The 19,165-nt window shown below is 44.2% G+C and overlaps 1 protein-coding gene across 5 annotated transcripts in view; it reads left to right on the top strand.

Annotated features, from left to right (window-relative positions):
* Positions 1–18,931, top strand: part of LOC139570558 (ataxin-2-like protein) — a 57,121-nt gene extending 38,190 nt beyond the window's left edge. For 3 of the 5 annotated variants that reach the window (XM_071392518.1, XM_071392519.1, XM_071392521.1), the window contains exons 8-24: positions 2,112–2,203; positions 2,576–2,809; positions 3,298–3,725; positions 4,172–4,258; positions 5,958–6,071; positions 6,437–6,514; positions 6,947–7,008; positions 8,857–9,161; positions 9,902–9,971; positions 12,687–12,824; positions 13,227–13,290; positions 13,998–14,194; positions 14,441–14,567; positions 14,788–14,897; positions 15,255–15,428; positions 16,106–16,280; positions 18,213–18,931. In XM_071392518.1, the coding sequence (XP_071248619.1) occupies positions 2,112–2,203; positions 2,576–2,809; positions 3,298–3,725; positions 4,172–4,258; positions 5,958–6,071; positions 6,437–6,514; positions 6,947–7,008; positions 8,857–9,161; positions 9,902–9,971; positions 12,687–12,824; positions 13,227–13,290; positions 13,998–14,194; positions 14,441–14,567; positions 14,788–14,897; positions 15,255–15,428; positions 16,106–16,280; positions 18,213–18,262 (2,505 nt within the window). In that variant the 3' untranslated portion in view covers positions 18,263–18,931. The remainder of the gene's footprint in view (positions 1–2,111; positions 2,204–2,575; positions 2,810–3,297; positions 3,726–4,171; positions 4,259–5,957; positions 6,072–6,436; positions 6,515–6,946; positions 7,009–8,856; positions 9,162–9,901; positions 9,972–12,686; positions 12,825–13,226; positions 13,291–13,997; positions 14,195–14,440; positions 14,568–14,787; positions 14,898–15,254; positions 15,429–16,105; positions 16,281–18,212) is intronic. The other 2 variants (XM_071392522.1, XM_071392523.1) reach the window with 2 other exon arrangements.
* Positions 18,932–19,165: the final 234 nt, after the last annotated feature.

The raw sequence follows: 19,165 nt of genomic DNA on the forward strand, positions 1-19,165 counted from the left end.
CCAAGTTATTTTTTTAAACCCGAAGTCCAGCCCTAGTGATGTCGCTGCCTACGTCATTATCTTTTACTCGTGACCAAAACCATGCCTACCTACACAGCTATATAAACAAGGCTTTTGGTGTTATCTAAAAACTTACCAGTAAATGTCTAAGTTGATTTATAGTGGAATGTCTGACTAGTCTTATCTCCTACACTCCCCTGCAGAGTTCTGACTCAGTCACACATTTATCAGAGGGGTCTCTTTATAAGAGGCAGAAAGAGAACTAGAACACAACTGTGGAACAATATTAAAACCTCCTAATGTATATATATTGTTAATCTGTAGTCTAGGACCCTATAAACGTGAGGGAGAGGTCTTATAACCCCTCCCCTTCTATTAATACAACATAAGCTTAATCAATTATTCTAATACATCAATCATTTGGTACAGTCCTAATCATGACCACTAGGTGAACTCCTGACACATACTTCTTGCGCTTAGCGGAGCAGAGCTATTGTGTAGGAAGTTGTCAAGGAAGTGAGTTTGTGTTTATACAGGATGTACCGCCTCCACCTACCGTCAACCAATCATGTCAATGCAGAGATATACGGAGCCCTCTGCATTGTTTCACAATTTGAGAGGCGCACGGTGATGTGGTACGGAGCTTGATTTGGCCTCTGCATGCCCCCGGAGGCTCCGAAAATTGCGACCACATTTACAGATCAAGCATACATTTGCTTTAATGCATACAAACCAGAAAAATGACAGTTTCCACATAATCTGAGGGACAACAAAAATATTTTTTTACCCAGAGTCGTCTGTCTGCCCGCTCCAGCCCGCAGCATGAAAAATGTAGACAGCGCCCCAATGATCTCTGTTGGGACCTGCCCTCTACCGCCTTGCAAACTCTTGCCTCCATCTAACTGATCTAGGGTGTAATCATTAGTCCAACAGTTGAAAATGAAAGTTTCTATTGGATAAATTCAGGTATGTTTATCCCCGTTCCGTTTAAGAAATTTTTTTCAACACAATCAGCGGAATGAATACACCCCTGATCACCCGCAAAAACACAGTTCACTGTCATAGCTGCCTTATACAAACTGCATGATCACTTTACTCATTGTATAATTCCTTCTCGCATCTATGCGGTCTCCTCCTCTCACCTTTTCCCTTCGCTTGTGAATTTCATTCCACAACAGCTATCTGTGACCAGGTGAGAGAACCTTCCCAAGCCAAAACTTCATACCATAAACGCTACACACTGTCTACATCGTTGTCAACATAGCTACTATAACTAACGTGTTAGTAAACCCGCTACAATCATGCAGTACAGCAAGCAGTTTAGCAGTTACACCGGCAGGCCCCGGTGGCAATACATTTATAAAACCAAAAGTTTAGCTTGATTTGGAAGCGTTCCAGTGTTAGATAGCCAGCTAGCTTTCATAGTATCCCTCTCTGTTTGACCTAGGTATTTGAGTAGACTAGCTAGCTGCCTTCGCTAGCTAAACAAGTGAAAGTAAAAATGTAAAAAATACAATAAAATATAGCTAGCTCTCTCCATTTTTGAAGAAATTAATTTGTTCAAAACTGTTCAACTATTGTCTTTCTCTTTTAGTCAACTACCCACCACATTTTATGCTCTGCAGTTCTAGCTACCTGTAGATAACTCTTTCAGTACTAGATTCATTCTCGATTACTTTGGTTGGGTAGACAAGATGTTAGTTCATGCTGCAAGAGCTCTGATAGGTTGGAGGACATCCTCTGGAAATTGTCATAATTATTGTGTAAGTTTATGGAAGGGAGTGAGAACCATGAGCCTCCTAGGTTTTGTATTGAAGTCAGTTTACCCAGAGGAGGACGGAAACTAGTTGTCTTCCAGCTACACCATGGTGCTACCCCAGAGAGTTCTGTTGAGGTTACTGGAGACCTTCATTGCAAAACAGTGTGTTATAATTAATTATTTGGCGATGTGAATATATTTAGTATAGTTTCACTATTTAAATTTTTATGAAATTCACTGAGGAGGATGATCCTCCCTTTCCTCCTCTGAGGAGCCTCCATTGACACACACAACCTGGAGCTTTCCGCCACAGGCTTTGCAACTTACACAAAGTTTTCTCGCCCTCTCTCAGTCCAACGGTTGGGATGCCAACGAAATGTTTCGTTACAACAAGGTGAACTTCGGCGTCGAGTCTACCTACGACTCCAGCCTCTCAATGTACACGTAAGTCCACCTCCCATGTCAACACAAAAAAGTCTTCAAGGCCTAAACAGAGTCTAAGCGAAAGGACAACCTTTTGAAAGAATTATGCCCCTGAATCTCCATCAGAGCTGGGTTTGAAATACTTGAAAGATAATTTCAAATACTTAATCTGTTCCTGTTTGAGCATGCCTGGCTTAATAATCCAATAGAGGAGTCCCAAAACTGCAATTCTCGCCCATCTGGCACTCCAAGCAGACTCAAGCAAACACAAAAGTATTTGAACACAGATCTGATCTTCATACATGATTGTTTGTATGTATGTATCTATGCATAGTGTTGATCTTCACCATCTCTCTATCCTTTTCTCTCTCCATCTCCCTCCCTGTCCCTCAGGGTCCATCTGGAGAGGGGCAGCACGGAGGGCTTCCGGCAGCGGGAGGCGCGTGCCGCCCGCATGGCTAGTGAGATCGAGTCCAGCCCCCAGTACCGCCATCGCGTCTCGTTGGAGAACGAGGAGGGCAAGAGCGAGGAGGACAAGTACAGCGCAGTGGTGCGCGGTGGCGAGCGGGGGAGGGAAAGCCCCAGGGAGAGGGAGAAAGGCTGCGACAGCCCCAGCATAGTCAGCAGGTGAGTGCTCCGGTCAGGCTGTATTCTTTGGCTATGTCACAATTCTCCACCCTTTTCCAGAAGTGTGCACTTCATGGATTCAACAATGGTGGAAATGAACTCTTTCTAGCCAATGATTTCATGTTTTTAAATACATGATGGTGAGTAAAAAAGTCCACACTTGGGGAGAAGGGTGGAAAATTGGGATGTAGCCTTTGGCTAGTGTGTGGGGGGGGTGTCACTATTGGCTACTGCTAAGTGGTTTGTGTATTTCAGATTGACCACATTTCAGTCGGACTGAGTAGAATGGCTGATCTACAAATCAACTGGCATCCCAATTAACTGCTCATTATGTGATCAAGATGAGTGATTCTGCCCCTCACCTTGCTCAAACTGATCCCCTCATCATGCTGAAAGTCTTTGGCAGCAGTGGATGGATTGGGGAAAGCATGATCTACAGTCCACTCCCCCCCTCATTCTTTCTTTCTGTTTATCTCTCTCTCTTTCAGGGAAAGCAAATACATTCCGTTACCCCAGCGAGCTAGGGAGATGGGCGTGTCGGGGGGCAGCATGCGAGGAGAACGCGAGCGGGCGGAGCGAGGCCCTGGAGGAGGAAGCGGCGGACCCCAAGGTCACAACCGCATGAGCGCCGGCTACCGCTCAGCCCCTCCCTCCTCTTCCTCCCCCAAACCTCACCTGCCCTTGGCCACTGGTGGCCCCCAGCCCCCTCCCCCCTCTTCGGAGTGCAGCAGCCCCCTCTCTGGCCGAGGTTACTCCCCCCACCAGCCCCAGGGCAGCCCTGGCACTGCCAGCCCCTACGCCCCTACCTCCCCCGGGGGTCCGGCCTCGGCCAACGCCACCCCCTCTTCAGCTAGTCCCCCCACCCCCCATTCCAACTCGCTGTCTCTGTCGGACACTGGTAGGCCCGTCAACGGAGGTGAGTGAAGTTATTAGTGTGTGTTTGTGTGTGTTCGGGGAGTTATCTGTGTTGTAATGGGATATCTGTGTGTCCACGTGGATGTGTTACTCCAGAAAGTGTACATCATGAAGTCATGAATTATTTGTTTTTATAGACTGGGTGGTTCGAGCCCCGAATGCTGATTGGCTGACAACCGTGGTATATTAGACCATATACCACGGGTATGACAAAACATTTATTTTTACTGCTCTAATTGCGTTGGTAACCAGTTTATAATAGCAATAAGGCACCTCTGGGGTTTGTGATATATGGCCAATATACCATGGCTAAGGGCTGTGTCCTCATCGGGCCTTATTTCTTAACTTTGCACTGTGTCTTGAAAGTAATAGGTGACGCTTACAATAATATATTGCCAGTTGATTGTCGGGAAATTGAACCTCCTTTCTTCTTTCTCCCTGCCTCAGTGTCTTCCAGGATGTCTCCCAAATTACAGAGACCCGCCCAGTCAAACCGACCGGTCCGGACACCTAACTCACACACCCAGTCCACAGGTTAACATACAACTATGCCTTTTATCTCACACTTTGTCTACACACTTGTTCAAGACGCACTCCAGAACTCAAGACACAGACATTCTGCCTCATCATAGACTTAAGTCCAATGAATCCAATGAGAATTGCTACTAAGGGTAGATGTTGGTTAGTAAACTACTAACTCATATTTCATATGCATCTGATATGGCACATTATTCCTTATATACAGTTGAAGTCGGAAGTTTACATACACTTAGGTTGGAATCATTAAAACGTGTTTTTCAACCACTCCACAAAGTTCTTGTTAACAAACTAGAGTTTTGGCAAGTCGGTTAGGACATCTACTTTGTGCATGACACAGAAAAAAAATTGTAGACCTCCACAAGTCTGGTTCATCCTTGGGAACAATTTCCAAATGCCTGAAGGTACCATGTTCATCTGTACAAACAATAGTACGCAAGTATAAACACCATGGGACCACGCAGCCATCATACCGCTCAGGAAGGAGACACGTTCTGTCTCCTGAGAAGAACGTACTTTGGTGCGAAAAGTGCAAATCAATCTCAGAACAACAGCAAAGGACTTTGCGAAGATGCTGGAGGAAACAGGTACAAAAGTATCTATATCCACAGTAAAACGAGTCCTATATCGACATAACCTGAAAGGCCGCTCAGCAAGGAAGAAGCCACTGCTCCAAAACTGCCATAAAAAAGCCAGGTTTGCAACTGCACATGGGGACAAAGATCGTACTTTTTGGAGAAATGTCCTCTAGTCTGTTGAAACAAAAATGGAACTGTTTGGCCATAATGACCATCATTATGTTTGGAGGAAAAAGGGGGAGGCTTGCAAGCCGAAGAACACCATCCCAACCGTGAAGCACGGGGGTGGCAGCATCATGTTGTTGTGGGGGTGCTTTGCTGCAGGAGGGACTGGTGCACTTCACAAAATAGATGGCATCATGAGGGGGAAAAATTATGTGGATATATTGAAGCAACATCTCAAGACATCAGTCAGGAAGTTCAAGCTTGGTCGCAAATGGGTCTTCCAAATTGACCCCAAGCATACGTCCAAAGTTGTGGTAAAATGGCTTAAGGACCACAAAGTCAAGGTATTGGAGTGGCCATCACAAAGCCCTGACCTCCACCCTATAGAAAACTTGTGGGCAGAACTGAAAAAGCGTGTGCAAGCAAGGAGAACTACTAACCTGACTCAGTTACGCCAGCTCTGTCAGGAGGAATGGGCCAGAATTCACCCAATTTATTGTGGGAAGCTTGTGGAAGTCTACCTGAAACGTTTGACCCAAGTTTAAAGGCAATGCTACCAAACACTAATTGAGTGTATGTAAACTTCTGACCCACTGGGAATGTGATGAAAGAAATAAAAGCTGAAATAAATAATTTTCTCTACTATTATTCTGACATTTCACATTCTTAAAATAAAGTTGTGATCCTAAGACATGGATTTTTTACTCGGATTAAATGTCAGGAATTGTGAAACTGAGTTTAAATGTATTTGGCTAAGGTGTATGTACACTTTTGACTTCAACTGTATATAGTGCACCACTTTTGGCCCTATATAGGTAATAGGGTGCCAGGGCACAAAGTGGTGCACTTTAAAGGGAACAGTGTGCCATTTCAGACACAGCCAGACATGCTAACCATTTATAACGACTCATTGTCTTTCATTCTGACCTCTGTTCTGTCTTGTCCTCCCTCAGCCTCCCGCTCCCTGAAATCTGTCTCGCAGGACTCAGTGCAGTACCTGGACACGTCATCTGTCTCCATGCCCGCCCAGATAACATCAGGCCTCGCCCCGCTCTTCCCCATCGATGGTACGAACAATCAACAAACTATATATTTAAACAAGTGGAGACAGGTTGTGGTAGTTGAGTAGTAGTGACGACAAAGAAATTGCTCATGATAATAAGTATTTATAAAACAAACTTTCATACATTTGGCTGAAAGCACTACTACATCTTCCACGTCCGGTCTCCATTTTTTTTCTCTTTGCTTATTGAGTCTATATTAAGTAATGAAAGGGGCCCCAACTGTCGTCAGGACAGGGTCACCTGTACAAGAACCAGACAGGTGTTTTGTGGGAATCTGTTCAAGTGGTTGGGGTTTTCCAGTGGCTAATTGGTCCCCTGTGTGTTTTTTTTTCTATCTCTGTCTCTCTTTATGTCTGTCTGTTCTACAGTGAACGAGATTCTCTGTATGGCTGCCAAAGATCGATCAGCAGAGAGTCCAGGCAACATGGAAGATGGCAAGAGTAAAGGTGTGTGTGTCTGTGAAATGTGTGTTTGTGGGAGGGAGTTTGTGTGTATTAAAGGTCAGACACACCTCGACAACGAATGGTTAAAGCACCTGCTGGGTGTCGATGAATGGTGACAGTTTGCTCTGATTCAGCATGTAGACACCTTTGGGAAATGAACAGAAAATGACAGCAGATATTCTGGTCGGTAGGATGGCTAGTGGCCACACCCTATTTTTAACTGTTTGCTGTTGTGGTGTCTCACCTCAAAAAGTGTGTGCATGTTAGTGTGTCAATTAGCTGTTGTCGTAGATGAGAAGAGTATTCCTGTAGAAAAGCATTTGTTTGCCATAAGGTGCTGTCTGAAAGAAAAGTGCAGCCAAAAACACATTCTCTCCTGCTTGAGAACTTTTTTGTATCCTTTCTCTCCCTCTTTCTCTCCCCGTTTCCTCTCAGCTCCCTCCATTCAGCAAAGGTCACAAATTGAAGAGCTGCGGAAATTCGGCAAAGAATTCAGGGTAAGACTTCTGTCGCTGCTCCTTAGCCATGTGTGTACGAGAAATCTGCAATTACCCCTGAGTCTAAATTCTCTTGATGAAAATAATTTTTCTGTCAAGTCCTGGGCTGGTGGTATTTCAAGAAGCAGGACCAAGTTGGACGGATAAAAAACGTCCCGTTTTCAGGACCCTGTCTTTCAAAGATAATTCATAAAAATCCAAATAACTTCACAGATCTTCATTGTAAAGGGTTTAAACACTGTTTCCCAAACAGTTCATGAACATGCACCTGTGGAACGGTCGTTAAGACACTAACAGCTTACAGATGGTAGGCAATTAAGGTCACAGTTATGAAAACTAGGACACTAAAGAGGCTTTTCTACTGACTCTGAAAAACACCAAAAGAAAGATGCCCAGGAGGGTCCCTGCTCATCTGCATGAACGTGCCTTAGGCATGCTGTAAGGAGGCATGAGGACTGCAGATGTGGCCAGGGCAATAAATTGCAATGTCGGTACTCTGAAACGCCTAAGACAGCGCTACAGGACGTACAGCTGATCGTCCACGCAGTGGCAGACTACGTGTAACAACACCTGCACAGGATCGGTACATCCGAACATCACACCTGCGGGACAGGTACAGGATAGCAACAACAACTGCCCGAGTTACACCAGGAATGCACAATCCCTCCATCAGTGCTCAGACTGTCCGCAATAGGCTGAGAGAGGCTGGACTGAGGGCTTGTAGGCTTGTTGTAAGGCAGGTCGTCACCAGACATCACCGGCAACAACGTTGCCTATGGGCACAAACCCACCGTCGCTGGACCAGACAGGACTGGCAAAATGTGCTCTTCACTGACGAGTCGCGGTTTTTCTCACCAGGGGTGATGGACGGATTCGCGTTTATCATCGAAGGAATGAGCATTACACGAGGCCTGTACTCTGGAGCGGGATCGATTTGGAGGTAGAGGGTCCGTCATGGTCTGGAGCGGTGTGTCATAGCATCATCGGACTGCGCTTGTTGTCATTGCAGGCAATCTCAACACTGTGCGTTACAGGGAAGACATCCTCCTCCCTCATGTGGTACCCTTCTTGCAGGCTCATCCTGACATGACCCTCCAGCATGACAATGCCACCAGCCATACTGCTCGTTCTGTGCGTGATTTCCTGCAAGACAGGAATGTCAGTGTTCTGCCATGGCCAGCGAAGAGCCTGGATCTCAATCCCATTGAGCACGTCTGGACCTGGTGGATCGGAGGGTGAGGGCTAGGGCCATTCCCCCCAGAAATGTCTGGGAACTTGCAGGTGCCTTGGTGGAAGAGTGGGTTAACATCTCCCAGCAATAACTGGCAAATCTGGTGCAGTGCATGAGGATGAGATGCACTGCAGTACTTAATGCAGCTGGTGGCCACACCAGATACTGACTGTTCATTTTGATTTTGACTCCCCCTTTGTTCAGGGACACATTATTCAATTTCTGTTAGTCACATGTCTGTGGAACACATGTCTCAGTTGTTGAATCGTGTTATGTTCATACAAATATGTTAAGTTTGCTGAAAATAAACACAGTTGACAGTGAGAGGACGTTTCCTTTTTTGCTGAGTTTATTCACATAAGTAGTCAGAAATAAATGACTTACATTTCTAGTTTATAACCCAGTTCTACTGTTAAATCCTTTTAAGCATGTAAATTAACTTGGAAATGTGTTTTGAGAAATGCAAGCGGTCTAGCACCCCTTACTAAAGTTTCATACTCCTTGTAATTTTATTTCCCTCTTGTTTCTTTCTTTTTAGCATAGAGTGCATTGCGTTGCACTTGCTTTGTATGAATTGGCTGTATAAATAAAGATTGATTTGATGTGATTCTCCTCAGCTTCAGCCCAGCGGATGTGGCTCCAGTGCAGCAGCGGTATCTCCCTCTGACACGGCCAAGCCCTTCCCCTCGTACCCCAGCCCCGCCTCCTTAGACTCCAAACAGACCCTCGCCCCCCAAAGTACTTCCCAGCCCTCCGCTTCCCCCTCAGGGGACCCCGCCAAGGAGCCCAGTTCCAGCGCAGCCGCCTCCACCGCCAGCCCCATTTCAGACAGGCAATCGCCAGGACAATCCCAGTCAGCCAGGACCCCAGGAAGTGAGGAGTCCAGACAGGAGAAGGCAGAGCGAGTGGAGGGTGTGATTGAGTGAGTTTTGCTGAAGACTGAAAGGGGATTTCTTTCTGGTAGTGCTGAGCGATTAACCAAAATGTCAGTTATTTTTCTTTTTTTAAACGACTAATTGACCAACATCGGTTCAATTATTAGAATTCCATTTTGTTCGTTTTTTTTCTTCTGTGAGCTCAACATGCAGTTTCTCTAGAGATGAATCAGATCAAGCCCAAACTGTGCAATGTAGTAGGGAGTTGTAGTTCCCAACAGGCCACAATTCTACATAGTTTAGCCAATGATCATAATCCATTGCACGTCTACTTGTCCAGACACTGAAATGGAGAGAAGAGAAATAAGACTTGCGATCGAGAGGGATAAAGAGAAGTTGCTCCACGAGGTATCTACCTGAAAATACATAATCTAAGTGATTGATAGTTGGTATTTAGCAGTCATAAGTATACATAGACAGCAGCTCTATAGAAATGTGAAATATTTTATTGAAGCAGTTATGGGCAGTCACTACCACCATGGGATTTTTAATAATTGTTTCATTCTGTTAAAGCATTCAACTCACATAATACATGCAGTTAATGTTTAAAATAATCGAAACCTAAATCGAAAAACCGGGATTATTTTGTTTAATAATCGAAACCGAACCTACCTCAAAAAGCACATCGCTCAGCACTACTTTCTGGTTTATAGATGGATTTGGTTACAGAGCAGTGGATATCATTGTGTATACAGTACTAACAGTGTCCTCTCTCTCACTCTCTCAGTCAAGTCAGGAAGTCAACTCTGAATCCCAACGCCAAAGAGTTCAACCCAAACACAATCGCGCTCACTCTGGTAAGCAAGGTGTCAAGAAGAGCAAAATTATTAGGATCGAAAATGTCTTGATGTCTACTAACCAAACAATGACTTTGTCTTGACGTGTGGCTCAGTTGGTAGAGTATGACGCTTGCACACATCATGACTGTAAGTCGGCTTTGGTTAAAAGCGTCTGCTATCTATCTACTGTATCTATACCACAAAACACTGTCTAGACGCGCCTATGTACCAAACGATGGTAGACGTCTACGCACCAAACGATGTCTAGAGGTCTACGCACGAAATGGTGTAGGGCAGGGATGGGCAACTTTGATCGGGGGGGAAGGCCACAAAAACTCATTATGAGGGGCCGCAGTGGCTCGCGGGTCCGCGTACCCACACATGCAGTCAGACTTTTTTTGAGAGCCCTAAGTGAAATTTTGATTTTGAAATGTTTGAGTGTTTAGTATTTTTTGAGTGTCTAACCAGGTTTCTATCTAACCATTTCATGTGGATGATTTACCTGATGCATGAAAAAAGTCAAGGCCAGTCTGATGGAAAAAGGACATGCCGGTACAATTTGATAAATGCAGACAGACAATTTGTTTGTTCGACCTGGTGGGCTCTTTTTTTGTGTCAGTAAAATGAATTATGTGAGATTGTGGTGGAAATGCCTTTTATGCGCAAGTATTGATATAATAACCGCCATATTGAAGTCACGCGATGATATGTTGTGTGATTCTCCCACTACGACTTGGAAAACCATGCAGTTTATTAGGCTACAGATGAAATAAGTTATGATGAACTTCACAGGGTGGTGAAATTGCATGTGATGAGCTTGATGTTTCTTTCCAATAAAATATCTAGGGTCTTATTTCTGTGACAAAATATCTAGGGTCTTATTGATCGATGCTTCGCTGCCGTTTGACAAATAAAAATAATATCACTCTTATCCATAATAATCTCATAATGTACAGTCCTGTGAAAAAGTATTTGCTCCCTTTCTAATTTTCTCTAGTTTTGAATATTTTTTTATACTGAATGTTATCAGATCTTCAACCAGAACCTAATATTAGATAAAGGGAACCTGAGTTTACAAATAACAAAAAAAATGGATACTTCATTTATTTATTTAACAAATTTATGCAACATTCAATTCCCCTGTGTGAAAAAGTAAGTGCACCCTTACACTCTTTAACTGGTTGTGCCACCTTTAGCTGCAATGACTGCAACCAAATACTTCCTGTAGTTGTTGATCAGTCTCATATCGCTGTGGAGGAATTTTGGGCCACTCTTGCATGCAGAACTGCTTTAACTCGGCGACATTTGTGGGTTTTCAAGCATGAACTGCTCGTTTCAAGTCCTGCCACAACATCTCAATTGGGATTAGGTCTGGACTAGGCCATTCCAAAACTAAAAAAAAAAAAATTATTAACCATTTTCATGTAGACTTGATTGTGTGTTTTGGATCATTGTCTTGCTGCATGATCCAGCTGCACTTCAGCTTCAGCGCACAGACGGATGGCCTGACATTCTCCTGTAGAATTCTCTGATACAGAGAAGAAATCATGGTTCCGTCTATTAAGGCATGTCGTCCCAGGTCCTGAGGCAGCAAAGCATCCCCAAACCATCTCACTACCACCACCATGCTTGACCGTTGGTATGAGGTTCTTACTGTGGAATGCAGTGGTTGGTTTTCACCAGCCATAATGGGACCCATGCCGTCCAAAAAGTTATACTTTTGACTCATCTGTCCATAGAACATTCTTCCAAGAGTCTTGATGATCATCCAGGTGCTTTCGGCAAACTTGAGTCAACTTTTTGGACGAGATGGGTCCATTTTTATGTCTGGTGGAAACCTAACACTGCATATTAGGTTTTGGTTGAAGATCTGATAACATTCAGTGTCAAAAATATGCAAAAATATAGAAAATCAGAAAGGGGGCAAATACTTTTTCACGGCGCTGTTAGTTGCCTACCTGCACTGTATCTGCGAGCTGTTGGCTAGAGCACACGTACCAAGACCAGAGTGAGCACATTTGCTATATAACGTAACAGTTTTTGTGACAGAACTATCAGAGTTGAAAATGCGATGGAAACCATTTAACTTGTATTTTTCATTCGGTACATGGGGAATTTAACCGCAAACATTATTTTTATGTGCGCAACGTCATCACGCACATACTTTTATCCGCAATAAGTCAGTTTGATGGAAACACATCTCTGGTGGGAAAATGCGCATATTATTTTATGCAGATTTTAAACTTTGCATGAAAATCTGTTGCAAATTGGATGGAAACCTAGCTGTCTGACATAAGAGATTGCTGTTGCACAAAAATAAACAGAAAAACATTTGCACCGTGTGTATTCTACTATTCTAGCTCTCAACCGTAAGTTGAGACCCTGAGTTCCCAATTTAAAAAAAAAATAATAATAATATTTTCCCATCCCTGGTGTAGGGTAAAGTTGCCCATAGATACTTATTTTTGTGTCCGTTTTACATTTTCCCCACTAATGATTTAGGATTGGAGTAGGGATGAGCATTTGAAATCATTTCAATATTCATATAATGTCATTCATTTTGGGGAGACATCGAATATTCAAATAACCGTGCCCATCCCTAGATTGGGGGAGGGGAAGCTGGTCTTATCTGTATCTAGGGGAGAGTTCACCCTGGAGTGTACCAAACACTGCCTAGACATCTACTTACCAAACTGATATAAATGGTTCTTCCCCTTCCCTCTGTGTCTGCAGACGAAGCCCAACCCTTCACCCACGCCCCCCCGGCCACCCCCTCCCAGCCCTGCGATGGTGCTGCAGCACCCAGGCAGCCAGGGTCCCATCTACAACGCCCCCTACCTCTCCTACATCTCCCAGATCCACTCTGTACAGGTAACGCACACACAGATCGCACACACAAGACACTTATGACACTGTGATTGAATTGACTGCATGCTGTGGGACATTCCGTTTCCCCATCAAATACTGCTCCCCCTGTTTGTATGAATGTGAGGCTTTGGGATTATTGGTAATATTATACTTGATTATAAACTGGGTGTTTCGAGCCCTGAATAATAATATAATAATATATAATAATTACAGTCAATGCTATACTTGAGTTTCACCAGTGGTGATGTAGTGTGTGACTATATACAGTGTTACGCTATTGTTTGAGCGCATTTTAGGATCTAGTACGAGTTCATGTTAAAATTGCCTAAATCCACTCATTGAAAAGCCAATGCGGCTTGTAGCTTTGTGTTGACCTCTTGTCTCCTGGCTTCTGTTTCCCTCCAGCCTCCACATATGTACCAGTATACCATGTCTACAGTCTGCCAGGGGAAATACCCCAGAGTCAAAGGTATGCGCGCTCTGCACTACCAGTGTGCATGCATTGTTTACACCTTGACATACTCTAGCCTGGTCCCAGATCTGTTTGTGCTGTCTGGCCAACTACTATGGTCAGTATCAAGCTGAGTTGGCAAAACATTACAAACAGGGGCCCCCGAGAGGCGCAGCAGTCTAAGGCACTGCATCTCAGTGCTAGGGGCGTCACTGCAGACCCTGGTTTGATCCCGGGCTGTATCACAACCGGACGTGATCGGGAGTCCCATAGGGTGGCGCACAATTGGCACCGTGTTGTCCGGGTTAGGGGTGGCCGGGATAGGCCGTCATTGTAAATAAGAATTTGTTCTTAACTGGCTTGCCTAGTTAAATTAAGGTAAAAAAAGAAAAATACATCTGGGGCCGAGCTCTATATACATCTTACTTATCTTACGAATACATATTATTATTACTACTTCTTTGTATTCTAACTTCTTTATCTACTAATGCATGGCAAACTGTTGTAGTTCTATAGTAAAGTTGAATGTCGGGCAAAACTAGTAGTGAATTTATCCTTGCTCCGAAGTTTAAATCGTAAGCATGTGACGTAATTTCCCCCTGGGGATCAAATCAGTTCTTTATTGTTCTTTTAAAGCATGTTCATATCTACTAGTGCGTCATTTTGGGCAGTGTGGTCTATGTGACTGTGAGCGAGTTCTCCTCCCTGTCAACGTTGTTATGCAGTCATGTTTTGGTCTCCCCCAGGCTTAGGGTTGGGGGCCCCCCGCTCGGACCATGGCAACTCGGGCCCGCCGCAGGCCATGCTACAGGCGGCAGCGTCTGCAGCCGGAGCCCCCCTGGTGCCGTCGCCCTACCCCCAGCCCTACCTGCAGTACAGCCAGCAGCAGGTCATCCAGGCCATGACGCCTTACCCTGGACAGGTCAGTGGGTGGGAAGGTGTGTGGAGAAGTGGGTGAGTGTGGGTGGGAAGGTGTGTGTTTGTCTGTGTCTATGGCTGTACTGTGGGGGGGCCAGACCTCAATTTCCTATCCCCAGAGTTTTGAATCGAACCGCCTCCCTTTGCCTTAGTGGTTATCCAGTTTTGGTCATCATAACTGTAGCAGTCAGATACTGAAAACAATGTCTCTGTCTTTCTCTATGTATCTCACCCGCTCTCCCTTCCCCAGCCGATGTACTCCATGCTGCAGGGCGGTGCGAGGATGTTGGGCCAGGGAGGGAGTCACCCCCAGGCCATGGGCCCTCAGTTCCCCGGCCAAGGTGAGGGGCCTCTGGTGCCACAGCAGGGTATCTATGGTGAGTCCAAAACTGGTTGGATCCTGGATTTAGACTGGATCATTGTTTTGGGGGTAACCTAGTCCAAGATCTGTTTGCTGTTTGTGCTGTATAGCCAACCAACGACCATAGGAGTTGTGTATGCAGCACAAACAGATCTTGTACCAGGCTACTGGATCATTGTTTTGGGAAATGTACAATGGAAAGTGTCTTCAGCTCTCTCTTTCTCGCCCCTCTCTAGCCCCACAGCTGTTCTCCCATCACCAGGGTGCAGTGCACCAGCCCCGGCCCTCCAGCACCCCTACGTGTAACCAGCCTCCCCCTCAGCAGCACGCCCCCAGCCCTGGACAGGTAAGACCAACACCCCTCATCCCAGCTTCAAATCTCACCATCCCTCTCCGGAACGCATACCAGTTCTAGAACATACCCCTTTTTGTCTTGCCCACGTTTTTTTTTATCGACATACAGCGTTGTTGGGCATTTTGAAGGTCCATGTTAAAGGTATACTCGGACAGCGATGGGACAAGTGGGCTGACTTTCAATACAAAGAGCGTGAAGCAAGAGATGAATCTTCTCGACTGTTGTCGTCACACAGCTATCGTCTTTGTTTCACACTACTACTCGTGGTCACGTCATATTGCTGAGTCTGAGCTTTTTTTCTTCTAAGTTTATCCTATGCTAATGATTTCCTTCTCCATCTCTGCCCAGTCGGGACTCCAAACCCAGTCTCTATATCACTCCGGGCCGCTCTCAGTCCCCACCCCCCCTAATATGCACCCCGGACAAACACCGCCCCAGGGCTCGTTCCCCCTTCAGGGCTACAGCCTGCATGGCCACCAGGGAATCACGCACACGTACCCCGGTCTGGGGCAGATAACACAGGTACATTTACACTGCTGGAGTTACATTTTGCAACATGACATTTAAATGTGCCTTTGGAAAACTCCATATTTCAGCAATTGTTTTTTATATAACCCTGGTTATGACTGTAACCAGAGATAATAATGTTGTTGATTTTATCAGGAATTCCTCACTTTTCTGACAGCATCCTTTATTCTTTCATAACTGAAAGTTGCTAACCCACAAACAGATATCCTTCTTTTTCTGTGTTGCATATCTATTCGAAGCTGTCAAAAATGTATTATCTAATGCCAGATTTTTAAAGTAAACAACTTTTGGAAGATGTGAAAAAAAATTACTCAATTCCATCCAAAATGGGTGGCAGGTAGCCTAGTAGTTAAGAGCGTTGGTCCAGTAATCAAAAGGTCGCTGGTTCAAATCCCCGAGCCGACTAGGTAAAACGTTTGTCTCTGTGTCCTTGAGCAAGGCACTCAACCCTAATTGCTCCTGTAAATTGCTTTGGATTAGTCTGCTAAATGACTAAAATGAAAAAGCATAACTGTCCATCAATTTCTATGTCCAAGCAATATGGAATTTAGAGTGATTGTAAGAACGAACACAATGTCCTAATGTTTATATTTAGGCAGATCATGTCTTTTTACCTGTGTTTTATATATTGTGTGACACATTTGATGTATGTCCCTGGTCCCTCTCCGTAGGCTCACGTCCAAGGGGCCATGCAGGGACCCCACCACCAGGGCCAACACGGCCACCCGCAGGTAGTGATGCTCCAGGCCCCGCCCCCCCAGCACGGCCTTGGACAAGTCTCGCAGCACCCCCAACACGGCCTCCAGCAAGGGGCCCACCAACACTTCTACATAGGACATCCACAAGGTATGAAGGTTCCCTAAGCTTGTATTAATGCAGAGAAGGGGACCAGAGTGTTATACTAGAGGGGCGACATTTCCGCAGTGCAAAAAGACCGGGGTTTGGGAAGTCAATGGTAGAAGTGAAAAATTCATCCTTAGTTGTAACTTTCTCTAAATCTAAAGGCACAACCTAGATTTGATTCAATGCGTGGGTAAAAGTAAGCCGGTCCGGTACGGCGTCCCTGCAAAATAAATAGTGGGGCTACGCTGTATTGGTAAAACGTGAGCCGATCACAATTAATACAAAATACCAAGAAAACTAGGCTATTACATCATTATTTTACATTACCGCATGAAACCGGGTGGTATACGCTCCAACTTCCCAAGGCAGAGATGAGTGGCCGAGACGTGCGCAGAAAACAGTGGATGCAATTCAATTATACAATCGCTGAATGTCATTACAATAGGCATACAGTACCAGTCAAAAGTTTGGACACACCTACTCATTCAATGGTTTTTCTTTATTTTGACTATTTTCTACATTGTAAAATAATAGTGAAGACTTCAAAACTATGAAATACCACATATGGAATCATGTAGTAACCAAAAAAGTGTTCAACAAATGAAAATATATATTATATTTGAGATTCTTCAAAGTAACCTCGATGACAGCTTTGCACTCTTGACGAACCTAAGCACACAGCCAAGACAATGCAGGAGTAGCTTTGGGACAAGTCTCTGAATGTTCTTTAGTGGCCCAGCCAGTGCAGCGACACTCCTCATCCAACCTGACAGAGCTTGAGAGGATCTGCAGAGAAGAATGGGAGAAACTCCATAAATGCAGATGTGCCAAGCTTGTAGCGTCATACCCAAGAAGACGCGAGGCTATAATCACTGCCAAAGGTGCTTCAACAAAGTAAAGGGTTTATGTAAATGAGTACTTATGTAAATGCAATATTTCCATTTTTGCTTTGTCATTATTAGGCTGTAACGTAACAAAATGTGGGAGAAGTCAAGGGGTCTGAATACTTTCCGAATGCACTGTATGTACAATTATATAACATTGAGGTCCTTGAAAATGACAATTAATTTCTTGAAAAAGTCCCTGAAAGTTCTTGAATTTGACTTGCCAATGTCTGTATGACCCTGCTTAAAGTTAAAGGATGTATAGTCCTAGGCCTATGTTGTTGTATAGGTAGAGTTATGGGCTAATTTGAATATATTCACTTTTATATATTCCTCTCAGTACACATGTGGAACTGCATGAAAATCCTTTTTTATTTTTGTTTCAAAACATTTTGAAATGTTTATCCTAATGTGACACATTGGCCCCGTTTATTTATAGAAAGACCATATATGAAATTAATAGGGATTCGATATGTAATTAAGCGAGCTTGTGTGTCTCGTACCAGTAAGAAATTAAATGTACTTTCACCCCTGATTCAATGTCTTAAGTAGCTGAACATGTCATTACTATAACCTTGTGAAAGTTAAACTGACACGTTTACATTTGTCAAAAACTATAGCGAATAAGTGCCTTTTCGTTTGACGGGTTTGCACATGCGCAGTTCGGCGCGACTCCGTTGGACCCCATGGTGTGTTTTTGCGCATGAGTTTCGCTGCCATGACATCACCTACAAGCGTGATCTGGGATTTCTATTGGAGAAGCAGTATCTGGACTTCTTCGCATATATATTGTCTTGTTGTTGGCCGTTTATATAGAACTTTCCTAAAAACTGTAGTTATAAATGCTGGTTTCTAATGTGTTTTGTGATGACTGTAGTCGAAAAGTACTTTTGTAATATTTTGTCTAAAGGTACTATTACATCCTCGATAAATATCAAATAGGTGAATGGTGCCCTTTGAACTGAAACACCACTACTCATCTTATTTTTTGGTCCATAGTAATATTGTGTTAATCGATACTCAATTCTTCCTTCTGTTTTTTCCCCTACAGCGATGCAGGTACAGACGCACCCCTCTCCCTTCCACCTTCCTGGAAACTGAGCTCCTCTGTTCTCCCCTCCCAAAAGAACTGTCCCTCTGTAACGGTCCACCCCCCTCGCCCTCTGGACATGACCACACCCAACCAAGAAGTGACGCAATCACGTGACACAGTGATGGGCTTGCAGGGAGAAGCGGCAAGACCTCATTGGTCAGCTACACTTCTCAGCTTCATCGTCGCTAAAGCCTCGGTTATAGCCCAACTGAGGATGATGATGATAAGCGGCGCCAACAGAAGCCGCACCCAATCCAAACCTTCGTCCCGTTCTCTCTTCCAGCTCCTTCCATTTTAAAGACAAAAGACACGACCACGTGAGATCATCATAGTGGAGAGAAAAGACATGGACGCCAAACGAGCGAAGGACACAACGTTTGACAACATCAAATCGCTTTGAGACTGACTCCTTTATAGTTTAAGTTCCTTGATATTGGGCGAATGGACAGAAGAAATACAAACACTTACTCAGAAATCGTTGAGTGTTGCAAAAAGGAGGATTGAACAGAACGGCATAAAAGAGGAGATTGGATTTTTACTTTAACCCGGTATCAACCCACCCTTCCCCTTTCCTCTCTCTTATAGCGAATTATGAATAATAAAAATATGGAAAATACAAAAAAAATACTTTAAACTACAATGACCAAAAAATAAAGTTTTAAACTTAACTACAGAAACATCTTGTTTGTTGAATGTATTACTTTTTTTATTGGAAGAATGTTAGTTAGTCAAGTCTTATCTCATAATAACCACAATGTTACACCAAAGGGAAACCATTTGTAAGACACATTTCAATGTAAAGAAGACACTAACAAAGTAATCATGTCATTTAAACAAACAACCAAATGCAGTTCCCACAGTTAAAACCGATTTTTAAGCAGTTCTTACGTCATGGGTATCCATTGTCCTTT

Source organism: Salvelinus alpinus, chromosome 3 (genome assembly GCF_045679555.1).
Source record: "Salvelinus alpinus chromosome 3, SLU_Salpinus.1, whole genome shotgun sequence".
NCBI lineage: Eukaryota > Metazoa > Chordata > Actinopteri > Salmoniformes > Salmonidae > Salvelinus > Salvelinus alpinus.